The 21993-nt window shown below is 44.6% G+C and overlaps 2 protein-coding genes across 11 annotated transcripts in view; one reads left to right on the forward strand and one right to left on the reverse strand.

The window, feature by feature from the left end:
* Window positions 1-17158, reverse strand: pole (polymerase (DNA directed), epsilon). The gene is made up of 48 exons (XM_053420253.1): window positions 16269-17158; window positions 16036-16165; window positions 15860-15940; window positions 15703-15747; window positions 15529-15621; window positions 15091-15245; window positions 14347-14491; window positions 14177-14257; window positions 13965-14072; window positions 13727-13837; window positions 13503-13588; window positions 13278-13397; window positions 12941-13073; window positions 12731-12844; window positions 12419-12631; window positions 12228-12335; window positions 11971-12099; window positions 11785-11887; window positions 11308-11454; window positions 11031-11176; window positions 10439-10587; window positions 10237-10329; window positions 9668-9970; window positions 9299-9494; window positions 8895-9109; window positions 8009-8111; window positions 7833-7913; window positions 7617-7739; window positions 6993-7202; window positions 6590-6802; window positions 6328-6471; window positions 6102-6242; window positions 5797-5950; window positions 5373-5479; window positions 5092-5268; window positions 4766-4989; window positions 4423-4643; window positions 4104-4308; window positions 3798-3971; window positions 3264-3389; window positions 2482-2614; window positions 2182-2380; window positions 1959-2090; window positions 1592-1785; window positions 1230-1430; window positions 760-885; window positions 405-494; window positions 1-313 (listed from the first exon to the last, which is right to left on the reverse strand). Exons 1-48 carry the CDS (start codon window positions 16334-16336, stop codon window positions 191-193), a joined length of 6873 nt encoding a protein of 2290 aa, XP_053276228.1. The 5' UTR covers window positions 16337-17158; the 3' UTR covers window positions 1-190.
* acacb (acetyl-CoA carboxylase beta) overlaps window positions 17118-21993 on the forward strand; it is a 23451-nt gene continuing 18575 nt past the window's right edge. Inside the window, exons 1-4 of one of the 10 annotated variants that reach the window (XM_053420242.1) lie at window positions 17172-17243; window positions 17517-17593; window positions 17976-18065; window positions 19253-19812. In XM_053420242.1, coding sequence (XP_053276217.1) covers window positions 19274-19812 — 539 coding nt within the window. In that variant the 5' untranslated portion in view covers window positions 17172-17243; window positions 17517-17593; window positions 17976-18065; window positions 19253-19273. Of the gene's footprint in view, window positions 17594-17975; window positions 18066-19252; window positions 19813-20072; window positions 20379-20650; window positions 20799-20837; window positions 21517-21585; window positions 21608-21993 lie in introns of those variants that run through there. The other 9 variants (XM_053420243.1, XM_053420245.1, XM_053420244.1 and 6 more) reach the window with 9 other exon arrangements.

Consider the following 21993-nt stretch of genomic DNA (forward strand, 5'->3'; position numbering starts at 1 on the left):
TACTTGGAAAACATTTATTAACCATCAAACGCAGTAATCAACTCATTTCATAAAATATTCTATGACATAATCAGGAGTTCAAACATATTTACAGTCCATATATTTCTCTTCCAACCTGCACGACACACAATCAAACAGAATTGAAACAAACGTCAAGTTCATCATCTGGCAAAGAGAGCCGGGGTCCCGGTCAGCGAGAGCTCTGTCGGACCTGTGGATTCATCAGGAGCAGCCAGTCAATGGTCTCCTCCAGGAAGCTCATGTTGTAGTGGGAAGCTATGTTCTGAAACACCGTGATCTGCTCAGAGAAGCTCTTTAAAATGGAAGAGAGGAAACATAAACAGCTGTAAGATGCATGCTTTCATCACTAAAATGAATGGAGTAAAGTATGAGAGAGCAGAAACCTTGATTGAGAAAGTGAGGTCAAAGTCTCCAGCACATCGGCAGTAGAGGGGCATGTTGGCGTCCTTCACCCCTTTACATTTGTTACACACCTGAAATCACACAGGAGACACACATGTTTGAACAACAGTTTCACACATTTGAAATTCTTCTTCTCTTTTTTTGGGGGACACTAATGGGCTCACAGAGGAAATATTTTGCTTTGTTTAAGACTGTTGCTTCTTTAAAGGTAAATTGTCTAGACATGTATAAGGAAACAGGGAGGGGGGTGATATATATGGTTGATGGTACATGCATTACCTATTAGGACGAGGTCGTTTCCTGTAATGTGTATGAAAATCAACATTTGTGACTCACCAGGTCCTGCAGGGTGTAGCTCATCAGCTTCTTCTGCAGAGCTTCTACCAGAGCCATCTCTACAGACTCGGTCTCGTACTGGGCCTGGCAGTTGGAGCAGAACCACTGAGGCAAGACCGACCCGTCCTGAGGAGAAGAAAACAAGGGTTCATTCCGTTTGGATGTCTGAATGTATAAATGGTAAAAGGACTGTTTCAGTATTGCACTTTTCTTGTGTTATTTTATCTAAAGAACTCTACAGTACAATTGCTACTAAATGCTGCACTTTCTCTATCACTATAGAAAAAGCAAAGCTGTCAGGGAAAATGTGGGTTTCGGTATTTGACCATTTTGACAAACCACACTACTTCCTGAGCCACGGCCATATGCAGGAGGAGTAATTGGTGAATCAAATGACAATGTCTCTGGAATTTTAATACAATTTTGAACGATTTTAAGTGTTTTTATTTTTATTTTGTCTAAGCTCTCACCTGCGCCACAGATGGGTCCTTGCAGAGGTCGAGGTCACGACAGAAATTGCACTGGTGGCAGATGACCTCTGGTAGGACGTAGGAGTTGCAGGGATCACGGAACTGAGCGTCGTCTGAAAACTCGCCGACGTCCACAAGACGCAGGAGGTCTCTCTTCAGCTTGTTCACCTGGTTCGCTATGTTGGCGTCCAGTGAGAGGACCTGCAGGGAGCAAAGATGTTCCATCAATTACCAATCCTCCAACACTGCTCAATGTTGCAAAGGAAATAATTATGACAACATGAAACACAAAGACTTGGTTAGCAAGACTTTTTTTGTGTTCTGTTCCGCTTTTGGCATTTACCAAATCTCGAGGTGCATACCTGGCAGACATATTTGATGAACTCCAGTGCTGGGTTTTTGAGTGGCAGGTGGGATCCAGGCAGGACAGGGAACAGCTCTGAGGGCTGCGTCACACTCCTGGTGCCCGCAACTTTCTTCTGGATCTTTTGAGTGATGGTGAAGAAGTTCTGTGTCAGCTCACTGGACACGTATTCCTGGGAGAAGGAGATCATTCCTGCAGGAGAAAGATCACAACATCTGTGAGGAAATCAGCCCAAATGTGATTGAAACCTCCCATTAATGGTGTAACAGAAACTATTCCATGGTAACTAATGAGTGTAATGTGGAGTCCTTTAAAGACAAGCAAAGTGTTTAGTAACCGAAGCAGCTTCTCAAACAGCTTCTTACCAGGAAGAGCACTCAGGTCTCCCACTGCCTGTTGAGAAGCCTGGCTGCCTCCACGTCTCTTTACTGGCGTTGCTCCAGGAGCATTACGTCTCAGCTCCTCTTTCATACTTTGGTACACAGCTGCAATGTAGGCTGGGGTGGAACAGATGGGTGTGTGTTCGTTAGCAGAGAGAAAAAGCAAAGAACAAATGTCTGTTGTGTGCAGACTCGTTTTATTTGATACCTGAGACGATCATGAGGAAGTATTTCTGACAGGAGGCCGTTTGAGGCAGGTACTGCATGATGTTCCAGTTGCTCTCAATCAGCTCCTCCACCTCATCCGTCTCTTCATCTTCCTCAACTTCTGCTTCCGCCTCATCTTCATCCTCGCTGCCGTCCTCTTCACCCTCCCCTTGTTTATTCTTCTTCTGTTTGGCTCCTTCCTAAAGAACAATCAACGGAGGGGGAATGACCTCTGGATTCAGCTCAGATAACATCAATTAAATTAAATAAACTGTTCTGGAGAAGTTTCAGTTTGACGTACCTCTCCCTGCAAGAGGTTGGAGGGCAGCTTCCCCTTCACGCCGCCGTAGTTGGCCGGGTCCATCCACATCAGGAACTCCCAGCAGCGGGAGAAGGACAAGGACAAAGAGTGGAAGATTTCTCTGGAGTGGATGCTGGAAGAGAAGAAGAGGTGAAGTGTCAAATACCCTGATATTAACGATATTTAGGGGAAGAAAGAGAAGAAAATGAAAGAAAATGTTCTGTAAGTAATATTGAGAAACAACCGAACTTTTAAATGTCAATGATACTGCTGTGATGCTGCTTGGAACATCAGGAAAACATTTGGAGGTCGTCCTAGGTCCGAGATATTTTTCATTTCACATTGAAGTATTGAATCATTGGCTTAACTTCCCCATTATGTATTGGTCCCATTAGTATAATGGGCAACTCGCTTTTAAATGACCTTTATAGTAGACTTCCCGTGATGGAGACCACAACACCATATGGAGAAAACATTTCAGTGGTCTAAATGGTTATTGTGCTTTTTCTGATTAATGTGTTCTGGCTCCAGGCAACTGAATACAAACCCTTTTAATTGACTCAGTTTCTTACTGAGCAGCCTGTTTAATGTATAGTCTTTTAAACATTTAATGCAGGTATGTATGTATTTAACAACAGTAATATATTATATACATGTATTTATATCAAATAGTGATGTAGGGGTTGGGGAATGGATATATGCAGAGATTAAGCGATGATGTCACTTAACAATGCAAGATGCAGGACTTATAAAGACGTAACTGCAGAAGAGAAATATCTGACCTGTTAGTGATATACCCCACGTAGCCGATTGCATCATCTGTCCTCCGTTTTTTAGTACACAGGATGATCCTGTTGAAGTTTCCGTACACCACAGTTGAGCCAAGACGTTTAAACTCTGCAACCAACCTGAGAACAGAACGACATAAGAATGATTTATGGAAGAACAGAACACTGCAGCATTTAAGAGAAGGATGGGAATAATAAGAGAAGGAAAAAAGACGAGTAAACCGGACAGAGCTGACCTGGCAGAGCGGATGTTTTGAGCCACGCAAATAAAAAAACTTAAATAACGCTGCCTCAATTTGTTACCCTCAGAGCCCCAACATACTTATTAAATAATCAATACAAAACATAAAATGTCACATCAACCGCCCCCAGATACACTGGGAGAGATATATTACTCATATTAAATATCACTGCACGGATTTCCCAAAAAACCCGAGCATGTTTTTAAAAAAAAAAGATTAAACATGAATGACTCCAAGTCAGCTGGTTATATATATGTGTAGAGGAAGTTGTGGCGGTGTCACTCACTGTAGAAACACCTTCTTCATCATGTTGTGCAGGGTGCGATGCAGAGCAGGGTCGTAGAGCAGAGAACTCGGGGAGTGCAGCCAGCGGTAGAAGTGCATCACCTGGTTGTCGGCGTACACGTTGTGGTACTGGGTGATCTCCCTGACCCATCCCACCACCATGCTCTTCAAGATCCTGCTCATACGACAGAGGAAACAGTGGGATGAGCAAAACACCAAACACGACCTGCTTCCTTTATCAATGAGGAACAAATCCACAACCAGTGAGACTATGCTGTTTATATGTAGGTGATTCACATTGACACACCTGAAGGTGTTGGAGCAGAGAGCAGTCTCATCATAGCTAGCATGAGCGCTTGCTCCTTGATTTCCTGACATCATGTCCTCCAGCGAGGCCTGCTGGATCACATCGAAACTGACGCCCAGACTGGCTCCACCCTCCATGTCGTTGACATGCTGCGACTGGAGGAGGGTGTTCACTGCCAGGCTCTGCAGGTCCATCTCCACACAAACTAGAAAAAGCAAGATAATACATAAATGCAGGGAAATGTTTTTGTGTTTTGATTTAGTTTGCTTTATGATTTTTGTTTTTCCTGTACACGTGCATGCTCCTGGTGTTTATGTACCGGTGGAATAGCATCCTTGAGAGTTGATCTCCACAGAACCTCTGTCGTCGCTCTCCATGACCAGACGGCTGTCATCAGCCTCCTTTCCCCCGAGGTCAGGTCTGGCTGTAGGTGACAGCCACAGCAGGTGGTTGTGTTTCCGAAGATGTCTCGCCAGGAACAAGTCTGAACCGAAGATGGACACATCCTGAGGCAAGTTCCCCACAGGCAAGTGGTAATACCTGGAAGCCAGAGATATCATGTGAGTTTCATAGAGAGTATTTTAGACAAACCTGTGACAAAAGCTCTTGACTAAAACAACAAATAAAGGGGAGTCACAGAGTCTAAAGTGTGCAGTTTGTACCTGGCCATGTCGAAAGCTTGCGACAGGCAGCTGTCCAGGTTGAGGTAGTGACGGATCATGCGCCGGGCACCGTGCCGTTGCCAATCCAGCACGTTATAGCTGATCTCGTCGAGCACGTGCACTGGAACGACAGGAAACTCCTCAAGCACCGGCATCCCCGCTGACAACCGACGCAGCTCCCAGTTTGACTGCACAGCGATGAGGGTGGGGCCCCGACGCTCCTCCTGTAAACAGCGACAGACGAAGCAGGTAATCTGTTAATCCACATGCACATGACTAGTGATATTCATGAATGTAAAGTGTGAAACATGAACAGTGTATTTCACCTTGTAGTTGAGCAAAATCCGCTGCAGTGCGCGGTAAATAGCCTTTGGGTCGTTTTCAGCTCGAACCTCGAAGTTGTGTTTCTCTGGAGGCAGGAGCTCCTCGGTGGTCTTCTCCAGGAGGGCGGTGCGTTCTGCAGTGTAAAGGTTATTCAGGTTGGGCATCTGGTTGCTCCGCACCTAAAAGAAAAAAAATGCAATTGAGTATAACTCTCTGTAGCTTGATGGAAATGCATCTCCATTACGGAGAGAGTAAAATAAATAAAGGTTTGTATTTTTCTTACCGTGTCCAAGATGAAGATGCTGGCTTTGCGCTGAGAGGGGATGAAAAGTCCAAACAGAGCCTTGTGTCCCTGGCTGTGATGATAGAAGTACATATGACGAACACTCCCTGAAAAGAAAGAAAACATAACACAGTCATGTAAACTTGTAAAAGCCAGTTTATTGTTAAAAATGACATTATAAACACCTTCAATCAAAGAAGTTTGTTTAATAAGCTTCAAAACAAGCTGTGGTATCCCAAGACCACCACCTCAGAAGAATCCCCTGCCCACCATGTGTTTAGCTACAACTATAGATAAATAGATATAAATGTAACCATGACAAGAACTATGTTAGTGAGAAAGTAAAATGACAACAAAACAATAAACCCTGCAGGATCCATTATAACATCAATTCCAGACGACCAGTGTGTGAGATGGGTCTTACCTGGCTCCAGGTAGCTGAACTGGGCCAGAGACCTCATCTCTAGATGCTCCAGATCAAAGGTGTCCGCCTCCCTGCCGGCCAGATCCCTCACCACGTGTTTATTGACCATACACACGCATCCAAGCTGCACCAGGGCCCGAAACAGCAAGGGGACCTGAGAGAGAGAAAGGACGGCGATCACACTGTTTAATCTGTTTATAAAAGACACGTGGAAAAATATAACCAACTCTTAATCCATGATGTAGACTAGAATATGTTATTGCAGCTTATGAGAACACTGGAGGTGAGTAAACGTGCGTGTTCACCTGTGTTTCGTAGACTCCTTCGATGTCTGGTGCAGACATGTCTGCGTTGATCTGGTTGATGTGCTCCTGGTACATGTCCTCTGGTACACAGTACTCATAGAGGTAGTACACAATGTTGGAGCGAGGCAGCAGCCGGTTCACCTGAAGCCACGAGTTCATGTCAGAACTTACACGAAATCAAAATTTTCAAACAAACATATTTCCCAGCGTCTTTCATTCCTCTTGCCTTCTTGTACATGGCTCCCTCCTCCTGTTTGGGGACTTTCTGATTGACGTAGAAGACCCGGGGGATGTTGAGCTTCATGCAGTGGAGGTCATTACCAATCACAGCCCACAGCTTGTACAGGCCAGGGTGACTCGTCTCTGCAATCTGTGTGGTGGGTAACAGGATATCATGTTAAACCATGATTCAGTGTTGTATGAATTATATTAGACAATCTTCTATGGATTGTATTGAAGGTGATGACCTAAGGGTAAATTTACTCCACCTGCACAATCTGCCAGGGCATGTCCAGAATGCTGCGGGCAGTTTTGCGCAGGAAGCTGCCAAGGCCGGTGGTGGGGCCGTCTCTGATCACTCCTCCACCTACAGGCTGAGCTTCACCGTCCAGCATCCTCCTCCTCTTCTTTCTCTCCTTCCTCTGCCTCAGCTGCAGCTCCCACTTCTTCTTGTGGTAGCGCAGCCACACCAATAGCTCCTCCTGTGCACAGGAGCATTCGAAAAAAAAAAATAGCCAATGTAAATGTGACCTCTTTCAGGTAATGATGACACAGAGGTCTCAAAGTACCCGTAATTTCAAACGAATTCAGAAAGCATTAGAAATGGCCTGAAAGAAGCAGGTATCTAAACACTGACACAAAAAGCAGGACCTAGTGGTTCTTGCTTCCTACCTGTTCCTCTCCCATGGGTGGGGGTGGTCCCAGGATCTCTCGCCAGGACTGGGTGAGCTCCAGGACCTGAGACTCCACCTGGCTGTCCTCTCCCTGGGACGCTCGCTTCCGCTTGGTGCTGATGAGGATGGCCGGCTGCAGGGGTCTGGCTGGCCGCCCGAAGTCCTCTATGTCCGCAGCCTGGCCTGCTTCAAGAGGCTGATGGGCCACCTGAGAGGGACCAGGAACATTCAGCTAATTAGAATCAAATGTAAATTAGTGCTTTCAATTCAATGAAGCTTAGAGGGTTATTAGTTTATTATAACTTTAATTGTCATTCTACATTTGATTTGTACTCTTGGCCATGATTGACTGTGTGGGAGTTCAATAAGAACGTTCATTAAACTGCCACCAGACTGAGTTATTGCTCTGCATGTAAGAGAACGAGCACATTTAAAACACACCTATCAAACAACAGGAGGGGAATGACCCCCCCCCCCCCACACCGGAAATCCCTGATAATTAAATGAATAATGGCTCATCGGAGTGAGTTTGATCAGCTTAATTCAGACGTAGGTATTTAAAACATTTTTCGAAACAAACAAAGCAGTGACTCCCTGACATTCTGCTGTGAGGTGAACCCACCTGTCTCTTGCCCTCACTGGTGAACAGTTCACTGATTTTCTTTTGCTTGAAAATGTCGTTTTTCTCCAGGAGTTTCTTATGAAGCCAGTCGGGATGTCTCACTCTGGGCACTGGGTTCTTCACCTGATGATGCAATTTAACAAATAAGATCAATTAATCTGCACATCATTTTTGATTTACTCAAATAAATTGAAGGCACTCTTTTTTTTATTTGACCTGTTGCAGAGCTGCAGGGATGGTGATGATTTTCTGAATGGCACTACCCAACCTCTCTATGTAATAACTCCAATCCAGGATCTGGGACGGCCCACAAGAGAAATGTTCATGTCATTGGGAGAACAGAGGAAGATTCAGACAGAAGCTTGTAAAATATGCATCTAAAAAAAACTCACAGAGCGGATGTCCAAATCGTGCAGGCTGGACATCTTCAACCACTTACGGAGGAAGTGTTTCTTCACGCTGGGCTCTGCCTGGAAGATGGCCAGTGGAATGGCTCTAATGGAGACAAACCCAGTGACACAAATGTGAAACTAAAAGCTTTTACTTCTGCAAAAGTCATAAAGTGCCCGTTCTCCACAAACATCCTGAGACAATGTTATTTAGTGGTGATAACAACAGAAGATGGTTCATGACTGAACAGTTTGACTTACAAAACAGAGTCAGTTTGGGGGCAAGTTGTGTATTCATTGGACAACTTGCACTGTCTGCTATGCTTTGTCATTTAATTCCATATTTTTCAAGATTTCTTTTGCCACCTCCGTGTTCATGACCCGTGTGCCAGCTTCATTAAAAGCTGAGAACTGTTGTCGCCTGTGTTTGTGTGTTACTGTATGATGGCACTTTGATCGGTTAGACCTCATGATGAAGTCATTATGAATATAATGGCATTATAACAATATAAAAACATTAGATTGGGGTTCATACAATTAAATGAACTCTAAACTAGTTACCATTTATTTTGGTGATATATAGTATTTAATAAATTGAATTTAGATTTTTTCCATTCTTCGCATGAATATAGTCGATGCTCATATTGAATAAAGAGTTTTTAATTATCCTGCTGTGACATTGGGATAAACAATATTTATTCTAATTCATCTAATCTTATCCTCCTAATGTAAACCTTCACTAAAATGGTTAAAGCTGCATCCTCTGCTGAAGAGGTCCCACTTGTTTTCCATAGTTTTCCTGCTAAAGCTACCATTTTTGATGCAGAAGGATGGACATGAACATGAACATGAACATGAACAATGTCTATTAGAAGAGCTGCTGGCCCACCTTTCTGTGACAGGTGAACCCTCTGGTTTTCGGGAGATGATGTAGCGACAGCTCAGACCAGCGTCTTTCACCATCTGGTCTCCCAGGAACTCAGCGAGTCTCTTAGCGGTGCTGATCGACAGGGACTTCTGCTCTCCGTAGTCCTCCAGCCTCCGGGACATGGAGCGGTTCTCGGAAATCAGTTCAAACAGCTCCGCATCTGGCATGTTGGCAGCCTGGAAAAACCAGGGAAGTAAAGATTTGTGTGAGGATAACAAGGACTGGACTCAACAATTTGACTGAACTTTCTCAGCAAACAATACTGAATTTTACAAATTAAAAACACGGGGAGTTAATCCAAGTTACTCAAAACACAGCTGATAGTATGATGGAAATATCTTTTGATATCACAATGCTATGTTCACCTTGCTGTACAGAACGTCCAGCCAGTAGTCGGCCACTTTGGCCACCGATGCGTAGACCTCCTCCAGAGTGGTGCCTTTCAGGAAAGCCTCAAACACTGAGGATTGAAAAATCTTGATGAGCTGGAGCTCTCCTCTCCTCTTCACTTCAAAACCCTTGAGCTCAGCTAGAGAGCCGTCCTCATTAAACACAGCGTACCTTAAACAAGGAGAGAAGCCAGTGATCATCATGGTCGCTCTACAGTTTAATACGATCTTAAGCAGACAGCCCATTCCCTTAATGTTTGGTACAAAGAATCCATTGACCACGCAACTTATATGATATATTCATCCACAAAAATATGAATTACAAAGAAATCCGCTGCCTCTGACCTCTTCTTCAGCTTCTTTCCTTCCTCTTTTGAGGCGGGCAGGATCATGGCCAGGTACGGTCCGTCCACCTCAAAGAAGATGCTGTTCTCTGACCGGGTGTTGTAGGTGAGGGACCCGGGGTCGACCAGCTCGTGGTACTGGTCGTTGGTGAATCCCTCCTTCACCATGATGTTCAGCATGGCCCCCGGGTAGGAGATGGTCACCTTGGGCTTCTTCTCATTACTCGTCTTCACCACAAAATTCTCAGGAAAGGTGTTGGGTAGGACACACCAGATACCGTCAGTGTCCAGCTCGAGTGGTCTCCTGAGACACGGGAGTGGAGGGGAAAAAACGTGATGAGCATATTGTTGATTTCGCTCGAGAACATGTCAACAAAAATAAAAGTCACGTTTATGTATGTTTGATGAAAACAAAATCACACAAGAAATAAAGACCACACAGCAGGTGCCCGATTCAAACAGACATCAACATGATGCTGATGAGACGAGTCAGTGGATCCCTGCAGCACTCTCCCTGATCAGGTACATCATTCCTGTAAATAACCATCACATCATCCATGTGATACTCACCCTATCTGTTCGATCAGCTCTCGGGCTTGAGTGATGATGTTGGCTCCAGTGAAGCACACAATGCCAGCCATCTCCATGGAATACCAGCGCGCCCTGGTGGCAACACAAACAACGTCAGGTCCACAACAACAACAACAAGACAACAACAAGACAACAAAAAAAGAGATCTTCTGCTGAACACTGTGCAGTGACTGACTCTCACCCTTTCCTCATGACGTAGCCGTAGAAAGAGTTGAGAATACACTTGTGAGCGAGCTGAAGGGACTCGTACAGGATCTCCATGTTCTTGCAGCGCTTCACCTCGGCAGCGTCTCCACAGTCCTGAGCTGACGACAGTTTCTTCTTCCACACCTTTAACAGAGAAGCATGAAAATAACACGGGTTTGAATGAGCAACACAAGACGATCTTAAGTGTCTTTAGATATGAGTGTGTTTATAAGTTAAACATTCACCCCTGACCATTTGGTCATTGCTTGGTTTGAAAGCAAGATTACACAATAACAGCAGAGTGGATTACCACAATACTTGGTAGAAGGATGCAGTACGTCTCAGGGAAAACCTCATACAATTTGAGTGTGGATCCAGGTTGTTTTTTCTCTAAATCGCTTTCTTTAACATAGCTAAATGTCTTCCAACATTTCCCTAGCTAAAAAAAAACAACAGGTCTGTTTAGGGAACTAATATGCAGGTGTGTGAAAATCGTGCAGCTTGATGGGGACTGTTGGGCCGTGGCAAAGATATGAACTCTGCTGAGAGCTATTCCAGTTTTCATTCATATGGATCCCAAAGTGTACCTTGTGGAGTCCTTTGAACTCGTAGCGTCGATCTCTGAAAGCTCTCACAGTGTCCACATAGAAGGAGTTCTCTCTCTGACAGATGGTGGTGACGCGTTCCTCCTTTTTGGTGACATGTGTCTTCTTATAGGCTCTCTTACAGTAGTCTGGCACAGGGAACATAAACATCATGTTTTGTTTATCAGTAAACATGAACACTTATTATCAAAGTTTATAACAAAATGAGCAGGACTGGCTTAGTGGAATTACTAAACAAAGACTGTTAAAAACAAAGTACCGGCCAAACGTTTCTTCTCGTGCTTGGCTTGCTCCTCTCTGTTGAGGTTGTGGAACGCGCGAGGTGGACCGTTGGGAAACAGCGACGGGAACTTCTCTGACTCCAGTTGCTGCTGGATCCGGTGAAACTCACTGCGACTGGCTGGCACTGCAACCAGACGCTCACTTTACTACACGTGTTGATGCTTAATAAAGGTTGCGTTGACTATTTCCACAAACAGAGCCACTACAATTATCAACAGATTCAAAAGAATATACAAAATGATATCATCTCAATGTCTATAGAAAGCTTGAGAAAAATTGATACATAAATTATAGCAATACAAATTATATTTAATTAAACTCATAGTCATAGCATTGAATTAAAATAAAAGTTTATTTGTCCAACAACAACCTCTTTCCAATGATAATTTGGATTACTGTAAATTGCTATTGATTGTTGTGACAGCCCTAACACACAATAAGCACTTGAACCCACTGATTTCTCCTCTCCACTGCCAGGCCATCCTCCTCTGACAGGTGGCTCCAGGTTTGTTAAAGTCACAGGCAGCACACGTGGCCTCGTCAACCATAGCAGATGGCTGCAAAAGACAAAAAAATAAAGAATTGAGTTTCAGGCTTTTCTATAACTTTGCCCACTTTCATGCATTTCCTTTTTTCTTACCTGCAGCCGGTTGGTGAGAATGATGTTGGGGTACATCGCCCCGACGTCCAGATGGTAGATGAGGGGGCACTCGATCCTGTTTGGAACCTCCTTCAGTGAAATCAGCTTCTTCTTGATCTCGTCGCAGACCTGGGGAAACATCAGTGACGTTTTAAAACTTCAAGCTGAGAAACCTGACAGTAGGGGACTTTTGGAAAGTAAAAAGAGAAATCTGAGACGCAACATAAAAAAAGGAAAGAAACAATGACAAATCACACCTCATTGAAGTTTGTGATCTGCTCCAGAGGGATTTGCTCCTCTTCCTCAATAGCGTGACGCATCGTTCTCTCGACCCTTTGAAGCAGGAAGTCGAATGCAGCCGGGTTCTGTCAACAAACAAAACCATCACAGTAAAAAAACAGGAAAGTAAGGAGCCAGCATCAAGTAGAGCTGTGATCAAGTGACTGACCATTTTGAAGCGGCAGGGGATGTCACTGCGAAACACGCCGGACTCCAGCGCCTCCACGTGGCCGCCCACGTACGTCTCAGAGTCCATGACGTGGCCGTCCTCCGTCTGTTTGTTGAAGACCTGCTCCTGCTTGTTGGGGAACACGATGTTGGCGTGAAAGGCCTGCACCATGAGCAAGGCCTCACACAGGGTCCCAGAACCTTTACGCAGCACCTGGTAACAATGCAAGAAAGGAAATGATTAACTGTGAAAATGTGTGCTATTCCTGGGGGGGGGATTAATCCTCATTTACAAGACACACAACAGACAAACCTCATCAGGCTCCATGGGGATGATGGTGCACAGAGCAAAGATGAAGGGATGAACATATTTCATGTACAGGTAATACGTGGCCACAGCATCTGACACGGAGTAGGTGGCCAAAGTCTGACAGAAAGAGAGAGAGAGAAAGAGAGAAAACGTCCATGAGATTGAAGACTCTTGATTTTTCGGAGCTGTCGAAACTGAATTCCCTCCGTGTACCTGTGGCTCCTCCGTGGCCATGCGGCACATCTCCTCTGGATCCAGCTCCACCGGGTCGTAGCTCAGTTTAGCCTTCGCCGCTGCCTTCAGGTTGTGACTTCCCACTGGAAGGTAGCTGTCTCTTCTCACCCACCTGGCGCAGGACACACGGGTGGGAGGGATGTTAGAAATGTATTCATCTAGATCCAGCTCTGAACCCTAAGAGTGTGTCCGATACAAACAATTTAAAATCTGCAAACTTTAACACTGATATCATCTGCTAACCGATAAACTGGTCATGGTCTAGTTTACATTAACCACAATGGTGTCATGGTGACTGTGTTAGAGGAGTGCGAACCTCAAGCAGTCCATGTGGATGGCCTGAGTGGACTTGTACTCTCCCTGGTTGTCCTTCTGGAAACCGATCTCCCTGTGCATGCTCAGCCCGTGGAGGCCGGCCCGAGTCTCAATGAAAGGCCTTAAAGAAAGTAAACAAAGTCAGGGAGGTGGAAGGCAGACATCATAGTAGATGAGTAACACATGTAGTAGACATTCTACAGAAACAACTCGGTCCACAGCTCACCAATCGAAGAAGTCTCCGTTGTATGTTACAAAGATGTTTGGCTTCGTTTCTTGAACGTGATCGAACCACCTCTGAATCATGGCCGCCTGCAGCCAAGGTCAATTTACCACATGTTATTTCACGGATGCAAAAACCAGTGCAGCACATTTATAGGAACAAACAAACTCTCAAGTGATTCTACATTATTTCCACTGTAGAATATTGAGTGCGACGCAGCTACGCACCTCGTCATCCTCATTGAAGACAGTGAACGGCCCTTCATACTCAGGTTTGGGAGTGAACTCGAAATCCTCAATGTTCTCAGAGACGATCTCTCTGTTTGTTATTAGAAACCCCTTTAAAAAGAAAGTTGAGAGAACTCAGTCCGACACACACACACACACACACACACACACACACACACACACACACACACACAGGAGAATATTAATGTGTAATATAAACATGTAAATAAAAACTCACCTGTCCGTCTATCATGTAGGAGATCATCATGATCTGGTCTGACTCAGCATCTGGAAACTTCAGTGGAAGTTTGGTCGTCTCGATGTCGAAAGCCAAAACAACAGGATCCTACAGGAGCAGGGGGCAAAGTTTTAACGAAGACACACTGACATGGACGAAGATGTCAAGATAACATTGTCCTCAATAACCAGTAAATAACTAAATCCTCGTACTGGTCTCTCCACAAGGTCGTCTCTCCGTACGATCTCTGGTGGGAAAGCGCTGCCTCTGTACCGCACGTTGTACCAGTGAGCCTGAGGAGCACAGACGGTGAAGATCAGAACAGCGAACACGTGCATCCTCGTGCACAGTGCGTACACCTCCAGCAGAAACCTGCTCTTACCACGTGGATCTTGAGGTCGATGGACACTCGCACGTGATAGGGGACGTCGTACTCTCTCATGTCCACGATGTTGTCCAACTGGTCGGAGATGCTCTTTGACCTCGCGTCATCATCATTGGAGGTCACATGGCCTCCTGACAAGGCACTGAAAAAAAACACAGGCGTCCACAGATCAGTAGGGGAGAGCGGGGTAATGTGAGACATTGGGTAATGTGAGACACCCCCTGTATCTAGGCAACGGATCACATTTGTGGTCATTTGACCATAATGTTTTCAAGCCCCTCCCATTCTCCCCTTACCATGAAGGAAAGTTGGTGCTGGTGCTGTGGTTAGTATGTCTTTTCACAAAGATGTGTTTATTGCATGTAAAAGTAAACTTTCTTGCTTTGAACTTATTCAACTGTTGTGTCAAAACAAATTGATTGATTTTAAAGTGGAATAAGTAAGTGGATCAATTTACCCCTTTGATCTCTCTGGTCTGTCTCACTTTACCCCGTAGCTGGTAAAGTGAGACCACTTTTTTAAAAACAATCATATTTTCACTGCCCTTTGTCCTGAAGACATTCTGATCATTTCCATTGCTAGAAAACATCCTGAATTAATGGGAAATGTGTAAATTTTACTGAAATATAATTATAGCTCGCCTAGAGGGGAGCAAATGTACAAAATGTCCCACATTACCCCGCTCTCCCCTACGTGAGCGGACATGAGCGGAGCTGAGGCGATCTGTGGTTTTGGTGGTACCTGGACAACATGGACGTGTAGGCGTCATTGGACTGCTCCCTCTCCCGGTTCTTGCGCACTGCTGGAGAGATCTCGCGCTTCACCTTGAGGAGGTCGTCCATGGAGTTGAACGACAGCTTGATGTAGCTTCTCTTCAGGCCGACTAGATGGTTCGGCTGAGGAGAACAGGACAATACTAAAACAACGCTGAAGGCCAAATGCTTTTGAATTTAAAGGCTGCAACTCATGGTAATATTCATAACCCCAAGGAGGTCAAGTCTTCACCTCTGTCCATATGTTTGTTTGTCAGCAAGAGTTTTCACTATTTCTAATGGAAAAGGCTCTAGTTCATACAACACAACTGTTTTTTATGTTGGTTTTACACATATATAAATGTCATCGTGTCTGTATTTTGATAAATATTCAATTAAAAACATTGATGGACGTTAATGCTCTCACCAGGTCTAGATCCTCCTTCGGGAGAATCTCCAGCTTCGCCACCTTTCCCTGGAACTTCTTCGACACGTATGAGACGACCTCTCTCTCGCAGTTCTAAAGACACAGACGTCTTTGAGTCACGAGTTTATTAAACATGTTGACGTGACGTGTAAAAACCGACTGATGCTGACTTACCCTTTTTGTAGCTATGTAGAAATATGGCTTGAAGGGTAAGGCCACCTACAGGAAGAGTATCAGGGGGCACAAGGGAGCATGCAGATTAAGCATGACTATTTTTACATAATAATAACAGATTATTTTTAAATATTAAAGCTGGTGAATCACATCGCACCTTAAACCTGCTTCCATCCTCCTGAATGAAGTAAAAGTCCACAGCACTGATCATCCTCTTGTCTTCATCCAGGATCTCTGCCTGGTAATACAAGAATCAAAACAGTGTCATGCTCAGTGTCACTTCTCCTCCTGGTGACCTCCCACGTGTCAGACACATCAGCCGGTGGAACCTACGGGGTGCATGTTGATCAGCCAGCCGGTTTTCTCCCCCGGCTCCTTCAGCCTGTCGAAGTCGAAGCGGGCGTCCATCTCGTCGGTGAACTGGCTGCGCTCCAGCCGCTTGAGAGCCGACGATCCATCGTCCCTGGTTCAAACACATGGGTTTCTCCCGTCAGCCTCTCGGTGAGGGGTATCTACAGCTCACTGCAGGAGGCAGGAGCAATGACAGAACAAGGGAATTCACTTACTGGTCCTGGTCTCCTCCGCCTTGTCCTCGATTCGCTCCGTATCCCCCCCTGTTTTTAAAGAAAACCATCCTGTATCGTGAGAGGACGACGCACACACGGTCAGATGATATTCACACGGCCGCTCAGTTGGTCCGTGAAAGGAGCCGCATCAGTAGAACTAGTTAAAGTTGTTTATCTTTCGTCCCTGTCACTGACGCGTCTGTTTTCCTATTTTGGCGCGTTCCTGCAGTTCCCGCGAGCGCAGCGCCGAGAGGAGGAACCACAAAGATCGTTTGATGAACAAGAGAATCACTCCAACTTAAAAATCCTCGGCATTTCCAGGAAAATATCATTTAGACTTCCGCATTATTATTATTAGGGCCCGAGCACTGACAGCCACCGACAGACAGTGAGGCCCTATTGAAATTGTAAGGATTACTATTATAATTTTTCAGGCTTTGAGGGCTTTAACATGCTCAAATTCTTACCAAAGTTTGCAGAAAATTAGAAAGTGGTGAAAATGTTATTTAATTAAATATATATGTATATATATAGCTTTAATATGCTTATATATGTATAAGCATGTATCGAGGCTCGTGTTGATGACGTATGTGGTGACGTTTGCAAAAAAAGACACCGCCTGTAACCCAGCATTGTGGAGAAGTTGTAATTTTTAAATAAAAAGGAATACAAATGTTGTCCATAGTAACACAAGTGCAGTGACATCATAACATTTGTTTCCATTTCCCCTTTTTAAACACAAACTGAGACATCCTATTTCCTTCACACACGATCTTTGGCAGGTTTCCTTCTTCCTGGGAGGAGCGTGGCTCCTGCAGCACATGTTTACATCCTCAAAGGAGGAGGAGCAGAAGGAGGAGTTTGTGTGAATGTGTGTGAGTGTGTAGGTGTGAACGTGTGTATGTGTGTGTGTGTGTGTGTGAGTGTGTGCTGCTGCTGCTGGTGGAGGGGCTGACACAGACTGGACCGGTGGTGGTAGGTGTCTCTTTGACATTCACTGTTGTTGACATGGAAATGACTCAGCCCGCTGCATGCAGGACACACTACGAGTTCTCGATGGAGTCGAGTAGAACGTGAAGAAGTGTTCCTCATTCACAAGAATCCATCCAGATCAGAGTAGAGTAGTGGAAATAGCCTCTGCTCCCAGTTAGCACGCTAGCAGCAGCATCAGCAGCATCAACAACAACAACACCGACAGATCACTACCACAGAGAAGCTGCATTTTTCCACACGGTCGTGCGTCTGCAGGTGTTTCTCACAGACTCAAGTGGACCTATTTATCTTAGCGGAGTTTTCCTGTTGAGTGGAACATGGACTGAACTCAGGTTTGACTTTTTTCTATTCCTCCTGCTTTGCTCCACCTCCTCAAAGTCTCTTCCTCAGTCATGCATGTTGATAGCATGTGTTAGAAACGGACGTGGATCGAAGTATTGAGTTCAGGTTGCAGCTGATAAAGCCTGTGGACATCTCCTGTGCAGCTGACAGCAGTGTAGAGACAAAGACATCACTCTGTGACCTAAATGATCATTTCCATTAATTTAGCAGTGCCATAACTTTTGATTCGAATTTGCCTTGTTAATTGTTGGAAAATAATATTTGCAGTAGTTTGTTATATGTCATAATAAGTAACCGTGTGACACAGCAAACACAGCTTGTTTCATTTGTAAAGTGATGGATCAGCCTCTCTCTCTCTTTGTTTCTGTGCAGCCTCAGAGGCAAAGTGTCTGCAGAGCACAAATCCCTCCTTGTGAGCCTCTTTCACGTGAATCACATTATTTCATCTTTGTCTCCTGTGCGGTGAGTTTGAAGCCCTGTTCGCTTCACATGGCTCACACATCCACACGTCCCATATCCCTTTCCCCTCGTTGTCTCTTATAGATGCTCATGAATGTGCTGTGCATGTGTGTGGATGTGTTGCCTGCATTAGCCTTTACTTCCTCAGCGTTGACCTTTCCCCCACATGGAGCTGCCACACTTAGCTCTCACGTCAGCTGTTAGAGACCCGAGCAGCTTCAACTGGTCAACAGATTGTTTATTGATGTGTACGTTCAGAGTCAAGAAGAGTGTGCAAATAACCTTGTACATTTTAATAAGTGCTAATAAAATTATTTTAATTGATTTACCTGACATAGCAACTTTCTGCATTTAATTTGTGTACTTGCTGTTTTGTTAGGGTTGGAATGAAGGCTGGTATAAAAGTAGGAATGTCTATCGATTTACTCTGTGTTTTGAAGTCACAGACCTTATCCCACAGTACCACGGGTGTCCTTGTCCTTGGAGGTCCTCTGATGTCCGACCACCTCTAAAACATGTCCGTGCTCTAGAATAGTACGCAGCTATAGTGTAATGTTTTCTCAGGTCACTTGAGATCAAGTGCCAAGGACGTAGAAGAGGAACCCACTGAGCCTCTTGATTACAGTTCCACTGGTATCAGCCGGTTACCATAAAATAACAACAACTTACTAATCTGACTTAAACACTTGGTTTCTACTTCATTCATGTGTTAATTAATGATGAATTGAAATATGTCTAGAGGGACACCATGACATTATTTTTAATAAGTTAAATTTATAACTAAATATTTAGCTGTTTCCCATGGTAGCAGTGTGGGCCTCATTAATGACAATTTACACAAAACAAGCCAAATTGATAGCAAAGATATCTTTATTTTTGTATTTAATATTTTCTTTGTCCTCTGCTTGGACACTTCCGATTTAAGTGTTATATAGATTTATTTCTATCATGTAGCGATGAGGAGAAAGCAACAGAGATTCATCTCCTGCTATTTGTTATTTCAAAACTTGTAGTCCCAACCAATTACTTAAGTGACATCACTTTAGACAATTTATCAGATTTCGCATATCTCGCTCTGGAGCTACAAACGTCTTTATTCAACATCTATCACATATGCAGCAGAATATGTGAACATACAATGAAATGATTTGAGCCACACCTTTAAGTTTTCTCACATATTTGTGTTTCAGGTGCAGGAAGAATGTCTGTCAATGTTCGTGTTAGCCGCTTTGGGATTAATCCTATGGATATTGTTGCTGCTGTGGAGGATTAACACCAAGAAAGTGGCAATGCCCGTGAAAGGAGAGGAATCTCCGTCTCCAGCTGAGGAGCACATGTCCGCTCCTCACACCCCACATACAGGGGAGCATTCCCTCTCAACAGTTCCCACCACCTCCGCATGCAAAGAGAATAACAGTTCTCCAGCCGACGGAGCCTCCTCAGGCCTTGACGTCAAAACATTGGACTCTGAGCCTCCACAGTCGTCCTCTGAGGTAAATTCAAAGGCGCCATCGTTGCCTCCGACCTCTCAGAAACCTCACAAAACCAAAGTGCCAATGTTCAGCTCCGGGCCGGAGGCGAGGGAGCGCCTCAAATTCATTCTGGGAGCATCAGAGGATAACTCCTCAGACGAGGAGCCCCTGGTCACCAAACCTCCGAGTGGTGCAGCTCAGCCTTCGACCTCCACCAGGAAATCGGCCCCTCAGCAGGCATCCTGTGCACCCAGGCAGCCCAGCTACTCAGGCATCAAGTAAGACTTTTAAAATAATAAATAAAGTAAAGTGTCAACTGTCCAGGGTCAGGCCTCCATTATGTGACCATACAGAGGTGAACGAATCTGTCTGACATGTTGTTTTAAAGGTTAGACAGAGGATGGATGCCGCTTTAAGACTGTGTCCCATTAGTGACGTGCAGCAATGCATCCGCTCGTCCTGTGTCCACAAGCTGCGCGTCACCACCTGACTGCATCGAGCCGACCTGTGTTATTGTCGCATGCCAAACAACTCGACTCTATTATTGGAACAAGGGCCTCGGCCAGTGACTTTGAAACCTGCATGTGACTCGAGGTCGCAGCACAGCAAACACAGCCAACACAGCAAACTCACTTTTGTTAAACAGCAAGCTAAAACAACTTACACATTCTTATATATTGTTCCTTTTTTATTATCAGTTATTTTGTATTCTCAGTGATACATGATGGAGGGTCAAAGGAGCTGTAATACACACAGCTATGTGTTGGACTTGACATGCACATTTGGATAGACTCATGCATTAAGTTATGTGTTGAAGTGGGACTTGTGGAAATCATCATGAAAGGTAAGAATGTTTCCTGCAGTTTAAAGGAGTGCGGACCTAATCGGTTCAGATCTGTTTCTGTGTGGCTGCATGGAGGTTTCAGTCTTTTCATGTCCGCAACACTGGCGCCATTATTCTAGTCTGGATTCTCATTATATTTATAAGTAGAATCAAACCCTTAGTGTTGTGTTGTCGGCCTCGTCTGTGTTTATAGTGATAATGAGCAGCCTGTGATGTGTCTCGGGGGATCTCCAGATATTTGGCTGCCCATGTGGGAGTGGAGAGGGGAGGGAGCACTTGCGAGGAAGTTGTCTCTCGGTTTTGGTCACATTTTAAAAATTTGATTTCTGCGACTAAGTGAATAACGTGGTGTGATGGAGGGAAACGGCTGTAGGAGTCTCAACCTGTTTCCGTATCTCAGAAGCAAAGTGCCGTTCAGAGGTTTGAAGCTGTTGTGTAGTAATCTGATACTTAAAGCTGCAGTGTGTGTTTTTTTAGACAATTATCAACTGGTTTATGTTGGAGCTGCAGGAACAATGAAAGACAGAGCAAATAAACTTGTCCTTAAGTTCAGCAAATGGCGCAGCAACTTCTGCAGAAAGGTTTTTCTTAACAGGAAGAATCTCTTGCAGCCGTGTAGTTGTTATGTAACCTAAACAGAGCCTGTGTTAGATCCTGTGAGTTGTGAGGAAATAAAAAAAAAAAAAACACACTTTAACAATTGGTGCTCTCAAGAGGAGGGAAGTCTGTCATCTTGAAGCAATGCAGTAACACACTGACATGTTTTCGTGCCAGTCCTGCTTGTGAATGTGTGCGCTCTGCAACCCTGTCGTGTATCGTGCAACATGTGCTGGAAAAAGGTCAGAGAGGGGATGAGCAGTGCACAGAGACACAGGAGCTGTAAAAGTTTATCAAAGTCAAGCTCAATGACCAAGTGCAATCAGTATTTTCTACCGGCGAACAGTACAAAGCTGGAGTTCGGTTTAAAGTTCATGCTGTATCAACCCCAGGGAGAATTGCCCTCCAGCTCCAGGATATAGCTGATGTGACTCAGGTTCCCGGGGACAGACTGAATTTCTGTGGAGTTACGCTTTGCCTTGTGGGAGCACCTGCAGTGAGACTTTGGAGTGAGCACGACATGAGCAAACCGATGATCATGGTATGTAAAATGATCCAAAGGCGTGATCTCTTTTAGAAACTTCATGTCAATTTGTGTTGTTTCTTATTCATTTCAAGAAGGAACCACGGCAGTAAGTCCGGTTTTACTACTCTTCTATTTAACGACATCGCTGCTCTTTTAATCTCACTTAGTCAAACATTAAACCAAGGGAGATGATCCGTTTTGTAGCGTAAAAAGTTTTTGATCCTAAAGCGAAACTTTAGTACTTACCTGAGCAGAATCTTTTTTGTGATGAGATGATTACGTTGATTAACTACCCTGACTGCCCATCTGCTACAGAATTCAGTTCCAGATCCTATCGATCGCTGTTCACTACCTAGTCGGGCTCTGCTTTATATTTCAGAGCTTCTGACATCTGCCTCTGCTCCGAGACCCCTGAGATCAGAGAATCAAATGCTGCTAGAAGTCCCACGATCCAGGTTTAAAACAATAGAGATCGTGTTTTTATGGTCTTAG

This window comes from Pleuronectes platessa, chromosome 4 (genome assembly GCF_947347685.1).
Source record: "Pleuronectes platessa chromosome 4, fPlePla1.1, whole genome shotgun sequence".
NCBI classification, from domain to species: Eukaryota; Metazoa; Chordata; class Actinopteri; order Pleuronectiformes; family Pleuronectidae; genus Pleuronectes; species Pleuronectes platessa.